This window comes from Amblyomma mixtum, chromosome 3 (genome assembly GCF_055824585.1).
Source record: "Amblyomma mixtum isolate Tamu chromosome 3, ASM5582458v1, whole genome shotgun sequence".
Classification (NCBI taxonomy): Eukaryota; Metazoa; Arthropoda; class Arachnida; order Ixodida; family Ixodidae; genus Amblyomma; species Amblyomma mixtum.
This window is the reverse complement of record NC_143014.1, coordinates 411,666,799-411,690,824: the sequence shown is the minus strand read 5'-3', so window position 1 is coordinate 411,690,824 and position 24,026 is coordinate 411,666,799. Positions and strand designations below refer to the sequence as shown.

At 49.1% G+C, this 24,026-nt stretch overlaps 1 protein-coding gene and 1 pseudogene across 2 annotated transcripts in view; both read left to right on the top strand.

Annotated features, from left to right (window-relative positions):
* Window positions 1–3,213: 3,213 nt before the first annotated feature.
* LOC149357675 (uncharacterized) lies at window positions 3,214–4,062 on the top strand (annotated as a pseudogene).
* An 11,883-nt stretch (window positions 4,063–15,945) lies between these two features.
* The window catches only part of LanB2 (laminin subunit gamma-1), a 121,976-nt gene continuing 113,895 nt past the window's right edge, over window positions 15,946–24,026 (top strand). The window contains exon 1 of one of the 2 annotated variants that reach the window (XM_089584830.1): window positions 15,946–16,513. In XM_089584830.1, the coding sequence (XP_089440956.1) occupies window positions 15,985–16,513 (529 nt within the window). In that variant the 5' untranslated portion in view covers window positions 15,946–15,984. The remainder of the gene's footprint in view (window positions 16,514–24,026) is intronic. The other variant, XM_089584829.1, reaches the window with a different exon arrangement.

Sequence of the window (24,026 nt, the reverse complement as noted above, 5' to 3'; positions counted from 1 at the left end):
CTATTGCCTCTACATTCTCGCGACTCATTTTGACGCTCTTCGACTGAGCTCGCAATGACCTTTCTACAGTTTTTTTTTTTTTTCTGTTTCACCGTCCGTTGTGGCTATAAAGTCGGTCTTCTATGCCTGAGGTAGCGAATTCTACTCCACTCTTGGCGTTCCGTTGCTATGAAAGCAAAATGCTAATACCAAGCTGTAATGCAATTTTCGCGCACCACATATATGACTAGGTGGTCGAAATACATTCGGTACTATATATTCCGGCGTGTCTCACAGCACACACGGCTTCTTTGGCTCGTAAATTCTATCAATAATTCATGTTATTATTTATCAGCTGACTTCATAATTCTTCCGAGACTGCTATCTTGATCTTCCGTTCGAGCCCGCTTGAGTCTTACTCTTGGTTTTAATTTCTATTTCTGCTTCGAGGCCTGTTGGTATGTTTGAATGTGCTGATATTTACCTACACGAAATTAGTAATCGACTAGGTGCTACATTTAGACAGTTTCAATTAATTATTATAACTGAGTATCTAGTTTGTTTCACTCGAATTAGTTCTCGCTTAGCTTGCAAGTATTTCCTTCCGAAATCAAAAAACTGTCGGATTGCATTGTTTTGAATTGTATTTGTTGTTTTTACTTCATTTAGTAGCTCTGGTATGATTTCGGATCACAAACTTTACAAATATTGCCTGAGTCGCATATAAAAATGGCATATCTTTAGGAATATAAGAAATCTACGTAACCTCGTCCGACTCCAAGGGAAATATCCAGGCTATCGCATGAGACATGAAAAACGGTTTACGGTAGCCACCTTTGAACTATAGGAAACATAGCCTTCAATACATACTACCGTCAATCATGAATTATTAAAACTCGGTCCCCTTTGATGCTTTTAAATGAAACAACAAAGCAAGACGCATAATACAGGGGACTGTGGCTTATGTCGTGTGTCCCTACAATAGAATAATCTTAGCTGCACGTTTGCGGTATGTGTGCATATGTTTTAATAATGCTTGGCGTGATTACAGCTTGGTGTGATAGGAAGACTCGGCAATGAAAAGTGTTTCGTAAGGCAGGGCTCTTCGACGCTGCCAATCGGATGCGTTAATTTAAGCGACGGGTCAAGCACTGCGCATTCGAGTCGCTGTTTCCCTTTTTACCGGATAAAAATTCACCTGGCTGAGGTTGGTGAGCGGTCATATTCGCCCTCTCGCGCTTTCCCCTGTCGTGTTTCGCGCAGTCATGTCTAAAGCGCTGTGACGCTGCAAACCTTCAGAGGCTGCTTGCGCTGTAATATGACCACACACGGCCCTCGACCAGCTGCGTTGCCGTCACTGTAACTTTGACGTAAAGACAGTAAAGAGTAATGCCAGCGCTACAAAGCAAAGCGCAGTTTCCAGTGTTGACTCTTGAGGTGATGGCTTGAGTTTGGTCCAGTGCAGGTGTAGCATATGCACTGTTAGCGCTCGCCAATAACAAGAGGAAAGGAGGCGTATTGTCTAACAATTTGCTAGCTGAGGTACATTAAGAGTTTTTAATTTCCTTTCTAGATGACAGCTTATTCGTGCTTACTCAATGCATATAAATAGCAACGACGGAAAACATACCTCTGTATATAGCCTTCCTGGACATAAGCGGTGATTACATACAATGCTAACAGGGAACTCCTGTGGAGTGTGTATAAAAGACGAAGGTATTTGTTATGAGGCAATTTATTTCTTACAGGAAATATGCCAAGATAACAAAGTTGAAATTACGTAAGAAGGGATAAGAACCAGTACACCTGTACGTAAAGGATTAAGCCCAGGTTGTCCTCTATCACCACTGCAGTTCCTCCTCTATAGAATGAATATGAAAAAAAAAGGCTAGAAGTAAAAAAAAAGTAAAGTAAGGCTAGAAGGCTACAATGTAATCTGCGTTATAATCTGTCGCACAGATTATTTCGGAAAGGTCGTACGGAGACTATGGTGCAGCACAGGCTGTCCGAGTTTTTGGAAAACCAAAATGTACCGTGTTTTGCGGTGTATAAACGCAGGTTTGTTTCAAAAATCTTGCTGGTGCGTCCTATGCAAGGGTGCGTCTTATATGCGAATTTTCTGTTTTTTTTTCCGAGTTCAGAAATTACTCAGGTTCATGTTCAAGCTTTATTCACCGAAAAAATATTACTACCAATAATACGGTTGTTACATGGTTAATACGTCAATACGGGGACCGCCGTGGGCAACTTTTGTAGGTGAACTTTATCATGAAACGGCGGGGTTGACCACTTCCGGGATCTTAAACCAGCGGCCGTTTCGGAGGCCCCAAGCAAAGGTAATGTGAAATGCCAAAAGATGGCGACAGTCGCGCTTCTCGCCATTGTCAAGACAAGCCAAGAGAAGCCGTTGTTTTTTTTTTTAGTCACCCTTTGCAAGTACGTAGTGCAAAGAGAATGCTTCAGCCGCGTTGCCTTTTCGATAACGCATCCGAAGATGAAGACTTTGAAGGTTTTATGTAAAAATAAATTGTTATGGACATAAAGAGAGTTCTTTCACTTTTTTTCTTTTGTGCTAAAACGTGGGCAGGTATGGCGTGAGTGTTGCCTTTTTCGATCACTTAGCGTTGCTTAAGAACTTCTCACACGTACGGTGCATTTTGCGATGGTCGCATAAGCATGTTTAATTAAGCCTCACTAGCCTAACTGGGGAAATTGGGGTGCGTCTTATACACGGGGGCGTCCTATATACCATTTTTTTTCAATGACAGCATGCATATATGGCGGGTGCGTCTTATACAAGGGTGCGTCTTGTACACCGGAAAATACGGTATTCGTAGACACCATGTTCGGGTTCCGCCCGCACCGGTCCGCGCAGGATGTCCTGCTTCAATTACACCCCGACATTGAATACCATCGGATACCCCGTTAATGAAAAGGTAGTACTCGCCTTCGATTTGAAGGGGGCTTTCGACAATGCAACCCACGACATAACTCTGACGCACCTCTCCCAAACCAACTGTGGACAAAACACGTTTCAGTACATTAGGCAATTTCTCTTCGCCCGGCAATCGTATATCCGGATACAATATGAAGAACACGGCCCCTACCAATTAGGTACCAAAGGTGCCCTGCAGGGCGTGGTCCTCTCACCCCTACTATTCAATTTTGCAATTATGAAACTTGCGGCTCAGCTGGAAAGTGTACGCCCTGCACGTACGCCCTCTTCCGGCCAACATGACACGAGATGACCACAGTGGCCGGCGCCTCGCGTGGGCGGGAGCCTTGGCACTCTACTATGGAAACAAACGCGGAGTATTTTACGCGGGCGCCACCGGCACACACCATGGCGGTTGGTACACGGCCGCAGTCGTCCACCTAAACACCGCAGTGAACAGTCTTACGTTCAAAGCACAATGCATTACTCATGCGGAAGGGGTGGCAATCGCGCTCGCCGCCGCCGATCAGGACTCGCGGGTCATCATTACCGACTCGCGAGGAGCTTGCAGGAACATTGAGAGGGGCTTTATTCTCTATTTGGCCTACCGAATACTTCAGCATAGCAATGATCTCGGGGCTCCCGCGTCCAGCGCAATAGTATGGACTCCCGCGCACACGGGTCTCAAGGGCAACTAAGCGGCCGACGCCGATGCACGCGCGCTCACTCTCCGGGCATCGTCCTCGCCTCCCCCTGATGCGGACTTCGACCCCAATCCGGCTTTTATCCTCAAGGAAATCATCCAGTATTACCAATTCGGCCATGCAATCTTTCCTAAGCCCTGCAAGGGCCTCAAAAAGGTGGAGGAACGCTTACTTCATCGCCTGTATACTAAAACACTTCTGTGCCCGGCAGTCATAAAACATTTCGACCCTGCGTGCACAGGGGAGTGCCTTCACTGTAGGGAAAAGTCTTCGGACATTTACCACATGGTGTGGGTATGCCAATCAGCCCCGCACCTTCCCCCAGTCCCCAACCCTACCCGGGAGGACTGGAAGGCGGCCCTACTTGGCTGCTCTTACCTGGCGAGCCAAAAGGCCCTGGTCGGGCGCGCCCGAGCATCAGCTACAGCCAATGGGCTCCTGTAATGAGCAGCCCACCTGCGTTTGTAAGGAACGGCCCCTTATGGACCGCTCCACTCGCTCCCTGTATATATTTTCAACGTAAAGTTTTTCATTCAGTCAGTCTCCTGTCTTCCATCCGTCTTTTCCTCGTCTGTTTTTCATGAGGTTATTTTATTCGTCAAAAAGCATCCTAAACATCTTATCTCATGCATTCATGTGTGGCTGATAAACAAATGTGCGAAGTCGGCTTGGTCATAAAGATCAGCGATGTCACGATAGTATCACACCGGCCAAAAACTTTTCTCCCCGCCATCCTGCCACGAAAGCAGATTGCAGTCACCGCCAAACCTGTTCGAGACACAGCTCTTTGATCATACCAGTCCTTCTCGAACACTGTTATACCATTTGGGAAACTTAACTTCAATAAGCAACTAGTCCCAGTGGCCACTTTTCGAAGGCTTACGGAAGGTTGCGCCATGTGAAACTGGCCAATAAACGCTCTCGCCGTTTGTCGTCAGCATCTTCCTGGCAGTTTATTCTTTTTTTTGCTTGCATCAGATCTTTTTTTTACTATCAATAAAAAATTTATTTTACTGAATTTTATTTTACAAATGTGCATACAGTCTTTAGGATGAGCCACAGGCCAAAAGCTAAAGAAAATAGCTTGAAAATGCCTGTGGCTCATCTAAGAGCCATTAGAAAATAATAAAATAAACACATGCATACAACGGTGGCAGATCGCATACGAGCACACTGTAGAAAGAATTTATAATATTTACGATTGAACTGATGGGTACACAGAGATGTAGTTTGAAACTAGAAAAAAAACAATTAAAACTGAACAAATGCATTTGAAAGTTATACACTGCTGGGTTGATTACAAAGGGGAAAAGGACACCGATACATACACAAACTACAATATATGAAAAGAAGTTATGGAATATTATTTACAAAGTACACTTTTAAATCATGTGGTCGGAGGTTATACATGCTCAGCTGGTTAGATTCGTAGCTGTTTAGAACATTAGATATAAGGAAGTTAAGTGCTTGTTTACCATAGTTAGTTCTAGCTCGTGGAAGTGTCCATTTTGCAGTTGATCGGGTTTGAACATACTTTTCTATGGGCTTTAACAATGCGATATTAAGCAAAAAATTACATATTGATGGTGAAGAAAATTTGAGATAGTATAATAGGCGGTACTCAAGAAAAATATTGACACGAATTACTTCATACTTAGTAAACAATTCAGCCGTATGGGCAGTAAAACTGGCACCTGCGATAATCCTGATAGCTTTCTTTTGGAGAATTAGAATTTTCTGTAGATTTGTGTTGGATGTGGTAGCCCAAACTATGTGGCAATAGTTAATGTGTGATTGGAATAGGGCATGATAAATCATTCGTTTTATACAGGGAGGAAATTCAGTGCGGTACCGAGCAAGAAAACCAACGGAAGGAGCTAATTTCTTGCGAAGATGTGTTGCGTGTGCGGTCCAGCTCATACAGGCGTCAAAAATTACACCGAGTGATTTGAAGGTGTCCACGATTTCTATTTTATGATTCCCAAGTTGAAGATCATCGTTTAAGTTAATTTTGACGTTTTTAGGCCTGAAGAAAACAGCTTTAGATTTATTGGTATTAATAGACAACCCATTTTGAACGGACCACGCATGCAAAGTTTTAAGAACAGCATTACCGCGATTTAATAACTGATCCGTTGAGGAGCCCGTTAAGAAAATACTGGTGTCATCTGCGTACAGAATGAATTTAACGTTACTGTCAATGTTTACGAGATCATTTATGTATACGTTAAAGAGAAAAGGACCCCAAAGGCTGCCCTGAGGCACTCCACAGTTTATAGCCTGAAGAGTGGATCCATGTCCATCACAGAAAACAGCCTGTTTTCGATCAGTGAGGTATGACCGTAGAAGATGGAGACACATTCCTCGAACACCATACATTTCTAGTTTAGCAAGCAAAATAGTGTGCTTGTACCTCTCACTCTCAGAGTCTTACAGCTATGCAATTCTTTTGCTGCATCTGTTTCACTGAATTTGTTGCCAAGCACTAGTGCGTTTACGAACATCAATTATTTTTGCGTTGCGGTCTGCGAAACTGGCCCCATATTTCAAACCGCCGGATTCTGGCCCCTAACAGCGCCAGTTTTCAATTCATGGTCCTTATAAGAAGCTTCACGCAGCGCTGGAGGCGCACAGGACCACTGACAAGCCGATTTCCGCCGATATAGTGTGCGCTCCTCCCCATAGGTGCCGCAGATCTCGTGGTCGCTGCGCGATGCCGACGGCGCTGGAACGAAATTGCGCTACATTAGCCTTTTCTTACTACAGAATGCCGGTTAATCATCTGCATGGGGTGATACGTGCAATATCGCTAGGAGTGTGCAGAGAACTGGCGAGTTCGTAGCTTTCGACGTAATGAAATATCATATGAGCGCGAAAAGACCAACGATGAAAGAAAAGTAGACACCACAAGCGCTGGTGTTCCAAGCGCGCATGTTTTTTTTTATATAGTATGCCCAATTGCTGCTTTATGTAACCAAAGATTTGATTCTTTAGACAATATCTGCGTGCAGAGTGAGAGTGATTGTTTCAAATATGGAAACAGTTACCGTGGTGCAAACTCGGCTTCGTGAACCTCGAGTTTTACCGCAACGGATGTTATTGCCGGTATATTTCAGGTCGGACCCAATTATTAAAGTTTTTTTCCCATCTCGCCAATGGCTTGTGAAGGCCTTCGCTTAAGTGCCCCCCCCGCCACCCCCCCCCCCCAAAAAAAAAGAAAAAAAACTCTTCATAAACTCTTCATAAGAAATAAATTAATTAATTAATTAAGCAAGGCCTTCGCTTAAGTGCCCACCCCACCCAAAAAAAAAAATCTTCATGCCGAGATAAAGTGCTCAAATCTACTTGCCATTGACAAATTACCTGTAGTAATTATCGAAAATTAGCAAAAGGCTTCTTGCTCCTTCATTCGGTTAATTTACGCCAGACTTGCTCTCCCAAGCGCCTAACCATGATACCTATCTCTGTGCCAGGTAAGGGTTCATACAGCCGGGCGTCGTTTTGTTGCAAGTGGTCCACCTCAACGTGGCGTTCCATAAACATCGCCCTCCTTAGCCGGTTGCCACAGCATCCAAATGCAGTCGGAACCAATGGTTTGGGGCTTTAGGAGTTGATCAAAATCTCTAAAGTTACTTTAGAGTATAACGAATGCATAAGAACTATATCTAGAGTATAACTGCCCTTCAAAACTTGGACTGGGTCTGTGTACACCACTCCAAAGTGTACTATAGTGATAACGGAATAGCACCTATTTCAGTTATACACCACCTTACCATCTGGGCATTTGTCCATTTGCGCTGAATTCACTAAACAGGAGGACAACAACTGTCACGATTAGATTCAACGCCCACACGAAGTTACTGTAACATTTGATTATATTCCCTCATATTGGTCAATAGGTATCGGGTCATGGCACCAGGGCAGGAAACGACTAAGTGAAAAATATACCGGCTTTTTCAGCGAAAACTTTCAAAAATTTTCATAAACAGACATTTTTGGGGTAAAAATATGGCTTCTGCGGCACAGTATTTACCAGTGTCGGCGGACACCAGAAAACCGGTGAATCGTATTAGGTAGTAAGCTGGTTAACTAATTTTTAGTACTTAATTTTTTAACTATGAGAATTAGGCGCCTTCTTGCAATTAGATATTTGGAGCCGGTCTTTAGTAATAGCCATATCGGCTGTTACAATTTCCAAAACGCGATTATCCTTGGGGCAGCGGCTAGACAAAATTTGATTTTTTCGACTAGTTGCGTGCACAGGAGGGGTTGCTTGCCTCCATGCGCTCGACAGCGCATGTATTTTTCGCACGATGCAGCCAAATTTTTTCGAGCCACAGCAGCGAGGGTAATCGCGCTTTCGAAATTCTAAAAACTAATATGGCTGTTACTAACGACCGGCTAAAAATATCTAACTGAAACTAGACGCCCATCTCAAATAGTTCAAAATTTAATTATTACAAATTAGTTAACCAGCTTGCTACTTAAGACGATTCACGGTATTCTGGTGTCCGCCAACACTGGTGTAGCATGCCATCGTGGTCCGGCCGGAGAAGACGACGACAGCCCCAGCACGCCTGCCTAAGCATGCGCAGGCTGGATTTCGTGGCTGCTTAACAGCATGCCAGCGGCACGCTGTCCCGTCCCCGCCAGGCTGAGCGCGTCCAGCCAAATATATTTGTGCAGACCCCACGACGACTTGTATCTGCGATTCGTCTCCACACTGGTAATACTATGCCGCAAAAGCCGTATTTTTACTTTAGAAAGTATATTTTTGAAAAATTTTTGAAGTGTTCGCTGGAACACACGGTATACAAGAACTTGCGGACGGAATAAAGCATGTCTGCATGTCATGCCGTTATAAACTCTGCCTCCATGACACTGAAGCCTAAGGCATCCCGGGGGCAGTGAATATCCACGGCGGTCGATGTCAAAAGTATCCGCCATGCGGACACATTTGGCATCAACGTAAAGACCGTGAATGACGTCAACGGCAGAAGGGCCCGCGGAGCGAATGAGTGTGACCGCGTCCCGAGCTGTTTTATACGCTGGTCCCATGCAAACTGTAACTGCTTACCGGCGTGCAGGTGCCGGCAGTACTACCACGGCCGCTTTGTGCTTTGTATCTAGCGGCCGTGGTACTACTTTCTGTAGTGCCTGCAGGCTCATCGAGACCCATCGCACTGCGGCGTCACCGACTAGGCCGACTATTTTCGTTCTAGTCGCAGCATGTGTAACGGACCTCTCTGAGCCATACGACCATTCAATACTGCTGCCACGTATTCAAGACTTATTTCAGCAAAATTTTACCGCCTTCATGCTCATATAGGAGCTCTATGCAATCCTTTACGGAGAAGATGGCGCCTCAAAGCCGGGCAGGTGCTGTCACCACTCTAAACGAACGTTCTTGCATAGAGGCACCCTACGCTTCAGGCTATTGTCGCTTCGCCAACTGGCTAACGACCATTAAATTTTGTTGATTAGTTTTCTCTCTTTTCTATTTAATTTTTAGCCAATTCTTCGAACCGCTCGGTACAAAACTCTTCGAGTCTTTAGCGGGACACTCTGCATACGCCTCTCTTCCAAGGAGTGACTGCGCAACGGAAGTGAGCATGGCACCTTCAAGGTAGGGCTTTTTATGCCTAGCATATTGCAATCACTCAGTTCAGCCCTTGGGCGCGGCCGGGCAGCCACCAAACCACGTGACGTGACGTCACGACAGCCGGAGGAAAAACCGTAGGTAAAGATGATGGCGATTCTTGGTGAGAATTGCAAACACAGTAAAAAAAAAACAGGACAAAACAATAAAAAAACAAAAAAACAGCAAAAAAAAGGACGGCTGAGCATGGTGGCGGTTGCCACCGCCCCGTTTCAAAGGGGGCGCTCCTATCCATCCATCCATCCATCCATCCATACGTCACGGAGGAAACGCTGCCGAGAAAATCGAGTGCCGCCAAGCAATACCTCGCGCAAAAAGACCGCGCAATATGCAACGCATTCTTGGCTTAACCAAGCTAAGCCTGGGCATTTTTTTTTTTACCTCACCATCCGTGATTCCAATACTGTGACATCAACCTACAGATTTAGAGGCATTAAAATACGCACTTTAGGGGCCAACAAAGTAGTTAATGCCCAGAACATGGAAGCAATGAGGTCCATGCCTACCTGCCGGGCTTCTAGTGTACTCCTGGCAAAATTAAACAAGTTACATCGGCAAGTTTCCCTCACAAGCAATACTCACAAAATACACATGAGAATCTAAGCAGCGGAAGAAGAATGGGGTTGAAAAATAAGCGAATGTTCTTCCTCTTTTCCTTCTGCCATGCACCATCCTCATCAGTGCATGCGCATGTTGGCCGGCACCTGAAAAGAAGAAGACCACTCCGCGCGCCCCTGTTCGAACGCACCCTGCTCGCAGTGGCCGACGTCAGCAGCCCGTCTCCTGGCGGCTGTAACGAGTCTTCCTAGGATGACGCTCAGCTATTGACCGAGGGTGACATGGCCATCCGGATTCAAGCCCAGTTCAAGCACAGGACGGCTACGTGCCTGTCGCCATCGCAGCTTGCTCCCTCGGCGGATTCCATGTCTCTCCGCACCAGCGTGGCAGCCTAGACGTCACCAGGCTTCATCCCTAGCTGATGGAAGATTGGTCACCTTTCCTGTTCGCGTAGTTCTCCAAGGCATCTACATATTCTCGGAACACTGCCACGGCCGCTGTGTCGACCTCTGTGAACTGTGGTTTCCGGATGGCCGGAGTGAACGCCCACACCGCGAGATACGTCGCTGCCTGTACTAGCCTGACCTTCCCCACCGTCACCATCACTGGATGCCGCCTCAACTTCTCGAGAGCCATACCTCTACTACTATCTCCCTTGTAAAGCTACCGCCGACTGAAGGTGCGTACTCCGCGGCTGCGAAGCATTCTTCGCGACGCCACATGGCATATCAAGCACAACACCAATCCGAAGTGCAGTCAGTGAGTGGGTGATTGGTGGATACGCAAGTGAGGGAAAATTCCCCCTTCATCGGCTGTTCCCTGTACACAATGCGCTGGACTGGGACTCGACATTCTCCTCAACTAGGCTGCCGTACGCGTGACGTTGGTAGTCATCTGCGACATCATGGACCACCTTCAGCTCAGCGAACAACAGGCACATCGCTGCAACGCTACGAAGTTGGAGGAGGCTCTGCGACTTTCGCCCTGCTTCGAAATCCAGGACAGCTCGTCACGGACCCAGACACCTTTCTCACGCTCCAGTATTTGTACCACATCAGGAAGCCGGTATACTCTCGGTCTCACCTCCGGGTCCTTCAACCACCACTGGGAAACGAACCGAAGAAGCATGTACCGAAAAGGACGCGGACCCTGCTACGTCCCTAGCTTCCTCAGCCTAATCATTGATGTCAAGCCGATCCTGCTCGGTCTGTGTGCAAGGACTTCCACCGGTTTATTGTCTCAGCTTTAGTGGTCGTCATGAAGTGAGTGTGGGTTAAGCTGCAACATGGCGGTCTCGTCGAGAATGCTTATGCTCTTTCCGGGTACGAAAAGGAAAACAAGAGCAGCACAAGTTGACTTTGACGGCTTTCCAAACGGACAAACATGGGAAGATGGAATTAGAAGCAAAACTTGATCGGTCTTGATGGCTTTCTCATTTGCGGGGTGCATTTTCCGTTTGCAAACAGACTCAGATAAAATATATCTTCGTCTCTTTGCAACTGGGCTATGCACCCCGCAAACGAGGAAGTCATCAATACCGATCAAGTTTTGCTTCCGCTTCCGTCCTCAGATCCTTGCCCGTTTGGAAAGCCGTGAAAGCCGACTTGCGCTGCTCTTGTTTTTCCTTTTCGTATCCCGTGGCTTCCGTCTCTCTCAAGGTTTACAGAGTAAGCACGGCCCCTGGAGCTCAGAAGACAGTTGTGCTCAGCATTGAAGTCAGAACTCTCGTAGTCGTCCATGGATCACAAGCAGTAGGAAGGAAGGCTCGTTTCTATTCCTATAACCGGACATGTTCGACACATCCTGCGCGCTCCTGGATTTTTGCCACTCACGGTGCTGGAGGCCCATGGTGCAAGTAGATTGTTGGCCGGTTGGAAAAGCCTCCAATCGAGTGCAGAATGGCGGCGCCACCGACGGCAGCGGCTTCTACGACTGCTGCTGGGCGAAGAGGACACGAAGGGCTGGGATGCCGGCGGGGCGTGCAGCACAACAGCGTCCGAAGCAGGGTGATATAAGTGGCCTCCTGGAACAGTGGTCTGAAGGACACTCAAAGAACACCGATGCCAGTGCTTTGATTGAAGGCTCATGCCAGTGTTATAATTTAAAACTCTTTTTCAATCTTACTTTTTAACCATCATAGGGAACGCAAGGAAAAAACAGAACGCGGTGGTGAAGCAGGCGAATGCTTCGTGCAAATAAAGATGTCTGCACTGCACTTGAACGACAGGAGCGCAAAAGTTCATGAATGGGCCGTCACTCTACGTGCGTGTAGGTCACTTGCCCTGATATCTCGGAGCGCGGCGACGCCGCATTTTTCTTTTTTTTTTTCACAGCTGTGCTATCAGAGCTCTTAGCTCGGTTATACGATGCTCAGATTTAAGGAGATAGATGGGAGTGCCGCCCGAAGCAACATGCGCTGAAATCTGCAAGCTTATGCTGCTGCCCACGGCAGTTCGCCATGCGGCGTGTGACCTAACGTCCTCTCGCGACGAGTCGGCGTTATCACACCAGCGTGTAGCGGCGTGACGACGAGCTTCCAAAGAAGCCGTTAATTGGAAGAAGAGAAAACTTCTCTGCGAAGGAGCCAGACGCACGCTGCCGTTTCGTGTGTATCTCAGTAGGCATAATGGTTTTGTTCCCGTTTTGCACGGGTGAAAGAGTATACGCGTACGCGCTGTTTTACATCCTGCATGGCGTGATATACGTATCACTCAAAAAGGCCTGCTCTGTGTAGTTGTAGAATTCTCTCAAGAGAGGTGCAAGGGGGCTCAATCGACAAGGGACTAATAAAGCCGTGCGAAACGAGCGCTCACCTTCGAATCAAGTTTTATTATGCTCCCCACTGAAACTGTATATCCGTTCATGCACAGCTCCGCCATGATTCTGTCGGATATTCGATCGTCGGCGGCACTTCGTGAAAGTCTCACGTCAGCAACCTACACGATAAGGCCAGTGGATGGTGTGCGATTTTGAAGCGAGATGCCGCGAATCTACGCGTATGGTCAGAACATGCGCCTGTGTTCACTTGTGCGAGCTCTCTGTCGAATTGATTGCTTTCTCCATTTTGGTATTTACTATCTATCTCTCAAAAGAAACTGCAACGAAATATTTCAGCGTGGTTTTGCCAGGGGTCTCGGATTACGGGGTGCTGGTATGGCGTGTGGTGGGCGGGGAAAAATTGAACCGCATAGCTCATTACACTGGCGGTGTTGTCTTCCTCGCCAGTGCTATAACTCTGGAAGGAAATGTGGGGACGCTTATGCGACTTCACCCCACAGAAGCCGCCGGATGGCGCAGAAAGCGCTATTTGTGGCAGCGATGCTTTTTGCTTGAATGAAACAGTTTCTGCGACGACGACTAACCACCCAATAAAAATGCCCATTCAGTCGCTTGAGAAAAATAAAAGCCAATAATGGTGTTGTGTGTCCGAGTTCAGGAGCGAACCGATATTGCTGATGTCGTGTTCCAAGACACCACGCTGAATATCGTGCTTTCGTGTCGCACAAATTCGACGTTCAATTATTTGCGCGTTTTGCATTGGCCAATAGTTACTCGTCGCGCTATATTGCCGCGACCTACTCTAATTGGGTGTTTACGCCAGCAGGAATGTATCGGCATTAAAACAGAATTCCAGCTGGTCAAAAAACAAGCAAGCTCACATACTGATGTCTTCACAAATGAGCGCTTGGGCTCTGAGATGTCCATATTTAAGGCAGAATTCGGGCGCCTGGGATAGGAAGCTGGGGTAAGAAGCGCTTACTCACAGTCAAATTTCTTCTCGAGAGGAGTAAAGAACTGCAGCTCCGGTGCTCCTGCTCTTGTCGCTGTGCCTGCGTGCGGACCACCACACACGCGTAATCGCATGGTTTGAAACGCAGGTTGCTATCGCTGCTCAAACGCGAGTGCCGTTTTCACGCAGCGGAAGTTCAGTATAGGATTAAGAGTGATTCCTAATTCAAAAGAACTGAATAAAGGCAACCTTGTTGGTTTCCAGTGGTCTTTACTCCTCTCTAGATATTTCTCTTCTTTGGTTCGAAGAAGCTTGCATCCGTTTTCACAGGACACGTATTCCTTCACCAGGCATTTGTCACAGCATATGACACCATATAATTCAAAGCTAGTGGAGCCAGATATCAACTGCTACCTTTCTACTAAACGTTTTCGGGACGCTGGATGTGCAATCACCTTTCCTCCAGTTAGGCGTAGCAGACCAGGGTCCCGTTTTTTCCGACTGACCCCTCCAGCTTTCCTGCCATAAACTTTGTATCTCTTTGTTCTTCCAACTCGTTCCTTTGCCCGCTTATTCCCTGCAGAGGTTCACCGAGCGTCCATTTCAAATGAGTAAAGTCGAGCTAAGCCTCATGGATTCTCTGAACCCTCTGTTACAAGGAACATAACCAATAGGACGTAGTAGCGGGACCTCTCCAGTAAAGTGGAGACGCGGGCATCGGCGCCCTCCAGCGCAGCGATGCGCCGCCAAGAGGGTGCCAGACAAAAGCTCGCCTATCAAAGAACTCACCAGCTCCTTTTCCGACACCTCACCGAGTTTATGAGACCGCGCCATCATTATGATTACGGTTAGGCTTTAGATGGAGACGTTCACCATTAACTGCGTCATACCATGACGGTCTGTCTTAGGTTTGCTTTTGGTTAGGTTATTTTATTATTACGTTAGGTTTTATATACACGCGTTTATATACACGGCAATTCGCGACTTCATGGCACTTTAGTAGCTAAGACTAGTGCTACGGTAATTTTTAATAGATTCGCTAACAATTAACGGCCAACGATGAACGATATAACTGCGTAAGTTCATGATAGTTTATGATAGGTTTGATTATGTTAATTTTATGGTTAGGCTAAACTCGGTTAGGGATAGGTTCTATTAAGAGAGTACGATGCTTTGGTACGGTGAGCTTATGTTCCCGTCACGAATGAAAGCGGTTAGGTTTTTTGCTCGTCAGTTGAGAGTTGGTGAGCTGTTGTCCAAGATTCTCGCTAAGAGAGGCCGTCGTGCACGGTACCGGCCGGAGCGAAAGGAGGCCAGTCGACCCACAGCAGGCGCGCCAGAGGCGCCGCGGTCGTGCAGAGCTGACGGCGCCTGGGGAAAGTTCCGCACCGGCCCAGCCCAGCCGTCCGTCTGGCCGGCGGAAGCCGTCGGGGGATGCCATCCGTCTGGCCGACTGCGCGAAGGGGGGGACAAAGGTCGAGCAGAGAGCTGCGCCGTGCGCGACCGAAACGCGTCTCAGCTCCCTTCCTCCCGCCAGCACTCGGTGAAACGGCAGCCCCGTTGCCCGCCCCTGCGGCACAGGCGAAAGCTTCTCTCCAGAGCACGGCTGGAGTTGGGTGCACTGCTCTGAAATCGGGCTGCACCGGCATCTTCGGCGGTGTCCTAATCGCAGTAAAATATTCCACCCTCTCTGCCGCTGCAAGCCGAGCGACACAACGGTATGCCAACGTCACGGATTAAATCATACGAATCAAACAGCAACGTGCGAGGTTATTTGTTCCTCTTCTCTTTGCCATAAGTGGTCTCTGATGTTGTCTTGTTATTTTGATATGCGTTATGCTCCCTGCCGATTTAATTTCTTTTTAACTGATTGCATTCCTTATCTTTTTGCGTAACATACGCAAATTAAAGGAAGCTGACAGGCGTGCGGGCGCGACTAAAGCATTTCGGCAAAATTTTTATCATCATCGGAAGTGCATGGCTGGCTCTGCTTACAACGAGCGAGCTCTTCAACTGCGTCATTACAAAGCCCAACTTGCTCGCCGGCACTGCAACGTGGGAAAGCACACCAACTTTAAAAACTGCTCGACCAAACAAGCGAGAATATAATGACACGGTTTTGCCCCGGCCCCTGATTGAACCTGTCGCTCGGCTGCACGCAACTCGTGCGATCGGCTACGGCGGCCCGGAGAGCGATGGCTGCCGATGCTGAGATGCTGCTGAACGGGCGGCGGAAGCGGGCGGCTTCTTTCTCTCCTCTCGACACCGCCGAGTCGGCGGGGGAGGTCGGGCGAACGGACTGGGGGGAGAGCTCTCTTCTAATCGCGTTCTCAGAACCGCAGACCCCACAACACTACCGCCACGCCCTCGCGCGGCGCTGACTGCGGCTCCCTTCTCCCTTCCCGGCTGCCTCGGCTTCATGCGGCGAGCGCCGCACAACACAGCCGAGCGAGGAGCGCTTCAAGAGCCGCTGGCAGGAGTCGGAAGCCATTGCGGCAGCAGCTACAACAGCGTACGGACGATGGCTCGCTCGCCGCCTGCCGCCGCCAAGGTGTTGGGCTGCCTGCTGCTCGTCACCCTGGCGGGCGTCGCCAGCTCTCAGCACTACTACCAGCAGCAGAGACGGTCGTCAGCGCGGGGCTTGTGCTACGACCGCTACAACCGCGCCCAACGTTGCATCCCAGAGTTCGTCAATGCAGCGTTCAACGTGCGCGTCGAGGCGACCAACACGTGCGGCCTGCGCGAGCCCACCAAGTACTGCCCGCAGACCGACGTGCCGGGCGCCACCAAGACGTGCGAGGTCTGCGACGCGTCCGTCCCGCACATGGCGCACCCGGCCGACTACCTGACCGACTTCAACAACAACGACAACACGACCTGGTGGCAGAGCGAGACCATGCTCGAGGGCATCCAGTACCCCAACCAGGTCAACCTCACCCTGGACCTCGGTCAGTGAGCCTTTCGAATCTCCTCTGAGAACGTGCGCGCTTTGCCTAAGCGGTGAGGTTTATGCTGCACCCTCCCGAAGACGACAGCAGCACTAGGCGCCCGTTATCCTCGCCCGTTATTCCTTACTTGCGTGCCTTTTAAAATTACGCACCTGTGAAGTGATGGCTCTTCGCATTTTACTGAGGAATAGAAAAAAAAATTATTTAAGTTCTGATCACATGGCCCTAGTTATTTCAGTTCCCTTGTACACTAAGAACCGTTTCCGTTAGTTTGTTGTTCGGTTGCGTTCTGTTGCGTGCAATCGCAGACTTACCCGTGCTACTGCCCCCTCTTACAAGCACTTCGCTGTGGTGTCACAGCAAAATGATAATTTGTACATGCAACACGAAGGCGTTTACACGGTAATGGCCTATCATTGACTGGGCGGACGTATGCTTGCTGCAGACTGCCAGCATTTGTTCAGCCGCCTACAAATTCGTCATTGCATGATCGCGGTTTCAGCCATGCGCATGAATGTGGCTGCTACATCTTGCTGGCTCGGCGTTGCCATCAAAATGTTGCAACCACATTCACGCTTTTTCCGCGCCTGAAATTTGCGGATCATCTAGATAGAACCCATGGTGACCGCCGTGTTTCCCAACGCTATCTAATCTCACTGTTATACTCTTAGCAGGAGCAAACTGCAGAGCTAAACTCTCGAGACAAATGAAAGTTGCCTCTTTTTATTCGCCTACAGTCCGCCAAAGGATAATTTTTTGACTGCTGCTGCTTGTAATCTTAGTTGTCCAGTTCTTTCCGTGACATTTATTTTATTTTTATTCCGCGGCATAAGCATTCCTTTCCCTTCTGCTGCCTTTCTATTTCTGCAGAGCTGTATGTACAGTCTTTGTCAAAAGTAACCAGGCTGCATGGTTTGCTTCTAGCTCGTACAAAAGAGCCCTTAAAGCTTCCCTGAAGCTGAAATGGTCGTTAAAGGTAGGGACTGGGGGTCTTCTTACCTTGCAACAACTTTTGGTCTTTAGGAAAGTCACAAGGGCTCCACTATACAAGCTAGAAGCAAAACATGCAGCCTGGTTACTTTTGACAAAGACTTGACAAAGACTGTACATACCGCCACGCAACTTGTAAGCCGCTGTTGAGGCCGCCGGCCATAGCTCTCGGCAATTTTTTTTGTGGGTCGCCAATTGCCGCGCGGGCGAGGATGCGCATAACCCGAGCGCACATACGTGGTCTTGCATCATTCACAGTACCGTCTGAAGTCGTACGACGACAGCCGGCTTACGGTGCGACCGCCTTTCCTACGCGTGGAATACAGTTTGAGTGCTATACAAACTCGAGGGCACAGATCGATTCTATCGCGTCGATATCGCGACACGGCAACATCCTCATTGATAAGGCTGATTCGCCCCGGATCAAGGGGGAGGCTCTATCCCTTCTTTGGGTGCAGATTACTGCAGTAGCTGCATGTTTCGCGATGCCTTCGCATGTCATCCAAATAATATCATGAATGGAAAAATGAAAGAGATCACCTAGAAGGTGCTTAGAACTTTATTCTTTTCACTTGAGACGTGTATGCGCAGAGGAAGCTCACCGGGTCTTCGCTCTGCTTTCTTCGTTCTCTATTCTGAGAAGACGTCGACATGGTGCGTTACAACCTCTCGGGTCACTATCGCTGTTTTAAAGCGTTTTCATATTGAGGAAGACCAATCCTTAGCGGCAGAGAACGCTGTTCTTCATGGCACAAAAAGAACCTGCCCGTTGCTCACTTGCTTTGGGCTGTTTGAAACGCCGTACACCGCGGTTTTCTAAGGATCTTGACACCATTCGCGAAAGAGACATGCAAGATTTATGTCGAAAAAAAAAATCTGAGTGGTCGTAGCGGACGTTGAACGCAGCGCAGGCATCGCAATCCTAGATTCAATTCTTTGAGAAAAATGCTAGTTGTTCCGCATTTCATGAAATATACTTGCTCGGCGTTCAGAGATGTGTTTTACTGACGCGAGAAAGTTTTTTTCTGCTACTTTCTTGATGATATTGGCGTTACCGGGCGCGTTCATTTATCACGTCGCAGGCACGTGGCCTTAGTTCTAGCTCAGCGCTTTTCGGCGCTAGGAAGTGCGGTACGCGTCGAAACGAGCCACTTACACGCATGCTGCTCCTGCTTTCTGTCGCAAGCAGAGAAGCCGCGGTGACAAGGGACGCAATTTGATGGGAACGTTGTAGTCGAAAGCGTTTTGATTGCGTAAGCTATATTGCGACAGGTTTCAGCCCTTCGCGTCGGGGCGGCCGCGAGGCACGTTTGACCTTGAAGGGCGGCGCGCGGCGCGGCGCACTACAGCTGTAGCCGCGCCGCTGCCGAGTGGAGGCGCTGCCCTCGCCACGCTGTCACCAGCTGCGGAGTGTGGAGACGAGGCTGGAGAACGGAGGGGGGGGGGGGGGGGTTATAAAATGCGTTCGCTCGCTTGCCGGCTCCGTCGTTATGCCGCCTGATAATCAGAAAGGGAGGCTATGTCGGCTTGACGAAGCCAGGGAACGACAACGGGCTTCGGAGCCAGATGAAGAACGCGAACAGCGCCTTGCTAAGCGGCGCGCTCAAGGCGCTGCTAGACGGGCGCACCGCGCCTCTATCGAAACCGAATCGTCTACAACCGGTGATGATCCCGAATGGAACGCTTGGATGCTTACGCAACCTACCAGGTTTTACCAAAGCTAAACCCCAGCAAATTTTTTCTTCACTCTTAATTAAGTTCAGCACCCGCCGTGGTTATCAACCCTCTGCTTGCTCTAGAAGTGTGCCGACGCGTATTAGCAATTCATCGCAGTGAAGTTATACTGCGGTAACGAAATTTAAGAGCATGATGCATGTGCCGGCAGCTGAAGCCCGTTCATTTTATGTCATAGGCTAATCGAGACTATAATGCAGCGTAAATTGAGGCACAGAACTTAGCTGGAGTTGTTTTGTTTGCCTTCTAATATCTTAATGCGTCGCCGCGCGTTTTGGCGCTATGTGTACCCACGACGATGTTTCGTACGTGTAAACTAAGGAAGGAGCTGCACTGTATTGGAAAACGATCACAGCACCCCCTCCTCATACAATCTTGCTCGCGGCATCCTTAAGGCCATGTCTCAAGAAAGCCAACGGCCACCGAACATGTCGACCGAGCATGGACATGACGGATGTTGTGCCGCCGGATACTGCCGTTACACATCGAGCTCGGGCCGAATAGGAATTTGCATTCAAGACACCCAGAGAAACATCCGCATTGTCATGTGAGCGTGAGAACCACCTGGTTGCCATATGTGTCCTAATAGCTGGCCGTACATGACCCGTTTAACAGTTCGGAGGTCGGCCAACTCCCTTGCGCGAAGGTTCGAATAAGCTGGACGATCTGGGTAGAAGTTGCGGACCACAACTATAGGGCGTTCATATCAGCTGTCTATCGATATCTTCCACAGTAACGGCTGCCACATGTCCTCGCTGCATGCGCGCATGAAACCAACCGGGTGACAGTGCGGTCGCTGACTGCGCTGAAAAGCTGCGTACGCAGGGGGCGGCGTCGAAGCGTATCCCATGTCGCGCGTGGCGCTCTCAAGGGCAGTGCATCTCGCATTCACCGACGACAGCGGTTCTTAAAGTTTCAGAACCGCACTGCGGCTATCGCTCCTGACCTAAGCTCTGAGGGCTGGAGATAAATGGTTCAGCTTTGGTGGCAGATAAAAAAGTCGACCATGAAGAAACCGGCGCCAAGTTCTCGCTCTGCAGTTAGCCTGAGCGCGTTCGGGCCAGATAACTATTACCGTGCTCGGACGCGGTCTATTCGCGGTCAAGAATTCACCGCGGCCGGAGCCATCCTTTCGTGAAGATTTGACAGCTGATATAATTAAGTGGTTCTTTACTTGCCGCCGTGAAACTGTCATCCAGCCCCGAAATTTCTCCAAATTAAGTATTATTATTTTATTCAGTTCGCAAAATCGCCACGAGGTAGAATACCAACGTAAAAAACGAAGCGCTATTAGGTTGAGACGGATCGGCCCAGCCCCTTGGAACGAGCGGAATGCAGCATGGGCACTCGGTACTGCGATATCTCGTTAAGGGCCGAGAACTACGGGAACGCATTTACCTTTGTGGAGCATTTGTAAAAGAACGACGGCATGACTGTTGTATGGGGGCAAATGTTACAAATTGTGAACAGACGAGTCATGTCTGGCTTCTAGCGAAGCGAGCTCATTGCGTCGTTTTTGACACATTTTGAGGCGTTATTGGCGCACATCCTGCTCAATATGAGGCTTGACGTGCGCGCAGTTTAGCTTTATGGCTGCGACCCGACCTTAGTCATGCTTTCGGCGTCGCTTGCTTGGGAGCATACTGTTCTGCATATCGCTATAGAACTGAGAGAAAAATAGTACGATCGAGATGAAATAATTAACTTGGGATGGACATTACGGCGACCAAAAGTCCCCAAAACCGTCGGTAACTGTTGGGGGTGCGCTGAGTTCGGTTTAGTACGCGACGCAGTTGAGAATTTTGGAGATCTTATTTTTTCCTAAAATTCGGGCGTAACGAAGTCACTCGTTTTCAATACACAGCCGTCAAAGTTTAGCCTCAGTTGTTCATTTTCTTGGGCACCAGCTAGGCCGTATGAGGTTAATCTCCCGGGGTTCGTCTCAGTGTATTAATGCTAACTTTCTGCCAGCTTCATAGTGTAAGGCGCTCTTTCGGAATTGATTTCTCTATCGCGGAGTCAACTATTCCGCTCGTTCCTACGCTTTTTTTTTTATTATTCGATGCTCATGTGGAGTGCATATGATCCCGCGTTGAGAGTAGGCAGCAACACGTGCGAGCCGTTCTCACCCGCTTCCTCTAATTCTTATAGCCGTTCCGTTACGGGGCAGCGCAGCTGAGGGCCGCGTGTGACGACATCACGAGAACGTCGGTCTCTTCAAGGTGTTTGGGTCACTTTCGGCCTAGGCATGCTGCGTTGCCTGTATTGCACTTACAGTGTCGCCTCCGCAAGCGGGATATATCGGCCCTGGAAGGCGTACACAGGAATGCGGTCTTGAATAGTGTCTCCTTTTCCTTATGCAGGCGTCGAGTAAAATTTCTGACAGCTGGTCACAGCTCCGCTCCACCTCTAGTCTGGCAGTTCACAGCTACAGTGCATAAACCGCGCTGCAGTGTCAGCTCTGCCCAGCGTACCCGCAGCCTCAGCGCGGACGGCGGCGATTAAAGGCCCATCACGTACTATGAGCTGTCTGCTTTGCGCCGTATCGCTGGACGTGTAGTTGGTAGGCATGTCCACTTTCGTTGTCGCGCTGCTGGATCACACAGCGGCATTTACAGAAAGGAGGAGGGTGGACAGAAGGCGCGTCGAGATAAATTGCCAGCCATAAGCGGAAAGTGAAAGGGGCCCCGCTAGGCGGCCCCGCGGTCCCAACGTGCTCGGGAGGAGCCGCGTGTGCGCGAGCGACGAGCTCGCCTCTCGTGCATACCATGGTCCGATAAAGAAGCCTATCCAAACATCGCCGCGGGCCTCAAAGCAGACGGGCGGAAGAAGGCGAGGAGGAAGACTGAGCGAGAGAGAGAAAGGCTGTGCGGAACGCACTCCAGAGAAGAAAGGCAAACAACGCTCGTCGAGAGAGGAGACATTCGGTGGGAAAGAACTGGGAGGAGAGAGACCGCAGCGGCGCGATGACGCCGTGACACAGTGAGCCGCTCGGGGCGGAAGGAAAGCGTGCGAAAGCGCATAACACGAGCAAGCACGCGCACAAATAGACAAAAAAAAGGGAAGCCACGCCCGAAGAATGGCATGGAAGGATGAAAGAGAAAGGGCTGGAGAGGGGGCAGGTTCCACTCTCGCCTCGTTCGGACGTGGGGCGCTGCAGAAAGTTCCTCAGATGGGCAAAAGGAAAATGCGGCGCCGGCGCGGGCGCCTATATTTGGAGCCGGTCGCAAGCAGCGTTCATTCAAGGCGTAACGTGTGACGCGTACTTGTGGGGCTTCGCTCCTGCACGAGTTTCGCGTCGCGAAGCAGAGAGGCGTGGCACATTGCGGAGCCCACGGGCTCTCCTGAGCTGCGTAACCGCGCCGTCCCATCGATAGTCGTCGCTGTGCTCTTCTCCGGAAGCGAAAAGAATACGAGTTAAAGCTTACATTGCAACAAAAAGAACGAGCTAAAACGCCGATATTTAGGCTCATTCGCGTGATTTCACACGTCATGTGTCTCGTGCCGCAGAAAAAAAAGTGGACTTGGGGTAGGCATGCGCATGCGTTGATTTGTCCGTTTAAACGCCTTTCTGTCAGTAGGGGGCAGTTTTAGAGTAAAGAAGCAATGTGGTGTGGGAGCGGTACAAGGAGGGGGGTAGGGCGCTGATAAAAGAACGGAAGTGGCAAGCCGTGAATGCGGCATGGTTGAGTCATAGCATGAAATGGGTGAACAAGACGTTCACAGTAGAGGTGTTTTCGCATTTGTCATTATCAGCTAACCGTATTGTATAGCATTTCTTTTTTTGCACAACTGTGCACATCTGAACACATTTTTGAGTAAAGGGATATTTTGACACATATGTATCTTTTCACTTCTACTCTCCCCTTTAGCGCCAACAGCGACTGTGTGAAGTGAAAATGAGTCAAATTCCGGGCGTAAATGCGTTCACTTTCTTTTTAACCGTTCCCTCGGATTGCATCGCAAGAGTGTAATTAATAAGCCTAATAGCGTCTTTGCAGTAAAGGACTTAGATGGAATGCCATTCTCACAATGCACGTGTTCGCTGACCATGCGGCTCGACCTGAAGGTGCTGTCGAAATGGCGCGACGGAGGAGACGAACCTCAAGGGACCCTCTGCAACGTGGAAGGAAATCGGCACTCGCTAATCCGCCCCGCAATGCCTAATGCGAACGCGCCCTTCTTTTGCTTGCCTTCAGTTGCCCAGTGGCTCTTGCAGACTTACGCTGCTTCGAATGATCCGCTAGCTGCGGCCGTCAGCGTGACCGGACTCGCGGGGGCTATTCTGACTTAGGTGCTCCCGTTGCTAGGTTGTTCTCGGAAACGTTCGGTGCAAGGCGATGTCAGGCTAAGCTTTCGAGATGCACAGCATGCGAAGGGAGACCTATTGCTGTGGGACTTCACGAGACATAGCTAAACACAACGCTGGCTTCAGGTATCTCTTTTTGTCGCCCATATTCTACCCCCTTCATCCCTTCGTTTAAGTGTTTCACGTAGTGCGAGACAGCATTCATGCCTTTCCGTTTTTCGTAACCTCCTTCAAAGTATACTTCAGGCTAGTTCCCTCTTTAGCAGCGCTTTCGCTGCCTTTATTATTTCTCACGAGATACGATATTCACCAAATGTCGTCTATGTGGAGATCATGAGGTACACTTATGCGTCGCAAGGTCGTTTGTGCCTCTGACTCCTGACTTGCCAGACCCATTGGACGCACTCGCAGAAGCACACCGGTGGTGCGGCTCAACCACGAGTTCGTCGACCATGACTGCTCGCAATCGCATCTCATTGA